The sequence below is a fragment of the Mastomys coucha genome, unplaced genomic scaffold (assembly GCF_008632895.1).
Source record: "Mastomys coucha isolate ucsf_1 unplaced genomic scaffold, UCSF_Mcou_1 pScaffold21, whole genome shotgun sequence".
Taxonomy (NCBI): Eukaryota; Metazoa; Chordata; class Mammalia; order Rodentia; family Muridae; genus Mastomys; species Mastomys coucha.
Window position 1 is genome coordinate 190565108 of NW_022196904.1, and position 3776 is coordinate 190568883.

Sequence of the window (3776 nt, forward strand, 5' to 3'; positions counted from 1 at the left end):
GAGAGAGAAAGAGAGAAAGAGAGGGATCCCAATGGAAGAAACCATCACAGTGTTACTGAAGAAAATCTCTGGTTATTACCAAGAAGAAGTGAAGTTTCTTTTTGCTTCCCTGTTTTGCTAACATTTTTTTTTTTGAGAAGGCCTTAAAAATAAAGCCACTGTATATCATCATGATGTTAAAAACTTCCAAAAGGGTACTTTATGTTTGAGTCAGTTTAGAATTGACCTATGGATTATAAATTTAAGGACATTTCTTGACTACAGGAGGATTACCTCTCCCAAAGGAGTTACGGGGTTACAGAGATGGCTTAGTGGGTAAGAATGCATGAGGAATTGAGTTCAGATCCCTAGAATCCATGTAAAAAAAACCTTAGTATGGCTGAGGGTGTCTGTGACACAAGCACTGTGTTGGACAGAGAAAGGAGGATGAAAGGAGCTTGCTGAGTGCCAATCTAGCTTTAGGTTCAATAAGAGATGCTGTCTCATCAGTGTAAAGGGTGATGTAGCAGGACACCTGATGTTCTCCTCTGGCCTCTGCACATACATAGGCCTGCACATCTGCATCCATGCATGTGCAGACACCATCACCATGATTGCCACACTCACACAATTTGTTCAGAGGGCAGACTGATGCAGGAGCTGGGAATGGGCCAATCAATCCTTAAGCTATGGACTTAGCAACACAGATAGACACAACCTAGTGTCTCCTAAGAAGGGAGTCTCAACTGATGACCCAGATCAGATTAGCAATTAGGATTGTCTCGATTATTAATTCATGTAGGAGGACCTAGTCCACTGTGGCTGGAACCATTCCCTGGGCAGGTGGTCCTGGGTTGTGTAAGAAAGCTACTTAAGCCAAAGTGGTGGTACACACTTTTAATTCCAGCACTCGGGAGGCAGAGGCAGGCCTGAGCCCCCTAGTCTAAGGCATTGACATTCCTCTGCCATCCCTGCCTGTCTGCCCATCTACCTGCCTGCCTGTCTGTCTACATGCCCGCCTGTCATACCCACCTACCTGCCTGCTCATCTAGACTTCCCTTCCCCATTCTTTGCTCTTCTCAAACTTCAGGCAGAATGACTGTTCTAGAGAATGAATCTCACTGCATTCCCACTTGAAACTTCTATTCTGAGGAGAAGCATAGCATCTCTGGCTCCCACCTACATCTCTGCCCTCTTCCCTGCCTGTGTCCTGAGTCAATGCAGCAGAACAGACTTGATATTTTCTGATGCATGAAGCTCCTTCCCTGCTTTGGACTTTTGAACATACCACTATGCTGTCTGGGCATTTTTCACCCCAAACGCCCTGTCACTGATGCTCCAAATCAACTTGAATGCTGCCTAATGACACCAGCAATCCTCCATCATAGATTCTCAGAGGCAAGCGCTTCTTCCCACAATATGTCCCAAGCATTGCATTAAATGCTATCACACTTATGTGGGTGGTCACTTGTTTATACCATGTCTAACTACATTAGAATGCGACTTCAGCATCTGGTCCACTGTTCAGCTGATAAGATATTTGGTAAGATCCAACCATCCTGACACTGACAAGGATAAGAAGTCTTTCTCCAAATCTTCTTTGGGATTGCTCCCTCTCCATCATCCCCCAAATGACCATTCCCAGAGAAAGCATAGTTCTTAGTACACTCTCCTAGATCTACTCTAGACAATAAGCTATAGGAAGGTGTGATGGTTTGTATATGCTTGACCCAGGGAGTGGCACTATTAGAAGGTGTGGCCTTGTTGGGATGGGTGTGGCTCTGCTGGAGTAGGTGTGTCATTGCTGGTGTGGGCTATAAGATCCTCATCCTAGCTGCCTAGAAGCCAATATTCTGTTAGCAGCCTTCAGATGAAGATGTAGAACTCTCAGCTCTGCCTTCACCATGCCTGCCTGGATGCTGCCATGTTCCTATCTTGGTGATAACTGACTCTGAATCTGTAAGCCAGCCCCAATTAAATGCTGTCCTTTATAAGACTTGCCTTGGTCATGGTGTCTGTTCACAGCAGTAAGACCCTAACTAGGACAGAGGTCAATGCCCATCCTTCTGGTGGTTGTTTTTTACAGGTCCAACAATTTGTCCAAAGAGCTCAGCAATTACTGACAACCTGCCCACTATCACCCGCTTGAGGGGAACCAAATGGTTTCGAAGCTTACCTGTCTCTGGCTGAGTTGCCTTTTCTTTCTTAGCACTGTTGCCACTGGGGTGGGATCGCTTCCGGATCATAGACATGAGGGACCTTTGGGAAGAAGAAAAAGATTCCAAAGAAATTAGTGGCTGCTTTATTGTCCAACTGGCAAAACGCTGGATAGCTCTAAATGCTCAGTGAAAACCAACTCTCCTATACTTGCATGAGTTCTCAACTAGAATTTAAGCAGCTGCTTTCTGCTTTGGTCAATGTTATAATCTTCATCAGTTTAAAGACAAGGAAAATGTCTTACATGTCCTGTATAAAACTAATCTGATCTCTAGAGGGAAGGGATTGGCTGCCAACATCAGTGAACTCAGCTTTATAAAAGGAAATGGATGAGAAGGATTTCCAGATAACAGAACTACTTATCCAAGAAATGCTGGTTCCTTACGAAGCATTTCCCAGACACATACAAGGAAGTATAAAAATTTAGTGTGGGTTTGAAACAAAATAGCGGTGTGGGGCAGGGATTATGGCCCAGCGGTGGTGTACACCTAGCCTGTGGGTTCCTACACTCAACCCCAACAGAACAGGGTATGCCATCAATAAACATCTGTGTATGAAACAGGAGTGTAGACTATCCAGACGTGTAAGCCAGGCACCTGGGGACAGGGCAGATCTGCACCTCTGTCTCTCCAGTCTGGGTTTTTAAAAGTGCACATAAAACCTATATTATGACAAACTGGACCACATTAAAATTTAAAAGACTGAGTACCTTTAAAATTCATTATGAACGGTAAAAAGACAAATTAGCAAATAGATAAAGGGGTTCCACGAATAAATCTAACACAGAATACAGCCCAATTTAAAAATGGATAAGAAAAAAAAAAACTTGAAAAAAATCATGAAAGATGATTTTCAAGTTTCTAACATGCAAATAAAAGTGTTTGATTTTCTTAATTCATGGTTTTAAAGACAGATATTATTTGCTTATCACATCAGCAAAAAAACAAAATCAAGTCTGAAAACATTGAGAATGGGGACTGAGAGATCTGCAGCTGAGGTAGGCATCATCAGCACCACTGTGGAAGGTCTGGGCATGATTTCACAAAGCTAAGATATATGTAGGCATGAGCCAGTGACTACACTACTAGGTATATCACAGAGACCCAAGCGTATGTACCAGACACATGTACAAGACATTTCACACAGACTCTCTACAGTTTCCCTAGCCTGGGTAAGCATATCTTGAGACAAGCAGAAGATGAACAGTATTCTATTTCACACACACAGTACAACACAGAGAACCTTCCAGAATAAAGTAGACTGAAAAAAAAATACATTGGATATAGGAAAAAGTCAGCTGTAGAAAGTTTAAAAGGAGGGGGGGCTTCTTGGTTTACAGTATAGATTTCCATTCCATACTATTTAAAAATTGAATATAAGTATATACATTTCTGTATATATGATAGCATTTCATCACACACATGTTCACAAAGGGACAGTGAGCTGGGTCAGTGGGTAAAAGCATTCGCCTCATAAGCCCAGTCCCTCAGTTTGATACCAGAGCTCAAGGCAGAAGGGAGAACCAACTCCCAACAGTTTTCCTCTGACCTCCACATGCATCGCATTCATGCATGCAAACG

General features: G+C 43.0%; 1 protein-coding gene across 2 annotated transcripts in view; it reads right to left on the reverse strand.

Moving 5' to 3' along the window:
- The window catches only part of Shtn1 (shootin 1), a 104467-nt gene that overhangs the window by 34448 nt on the left and 66243 nt on the right, over positions 1-3776 (reverse strand). For both annotated transcript variants that reach the window (XM_031390849.1, XM_031390850.1), the window contains exon 12: positions 2156-2238. In XM_031390849.1, the coding sequence (XP_031246709.1) occupies positions 2156-2238 (83 nt within the window). The remainder of the gene's footprint in view (positions 1-2155; positions 2239-3776) is intronic.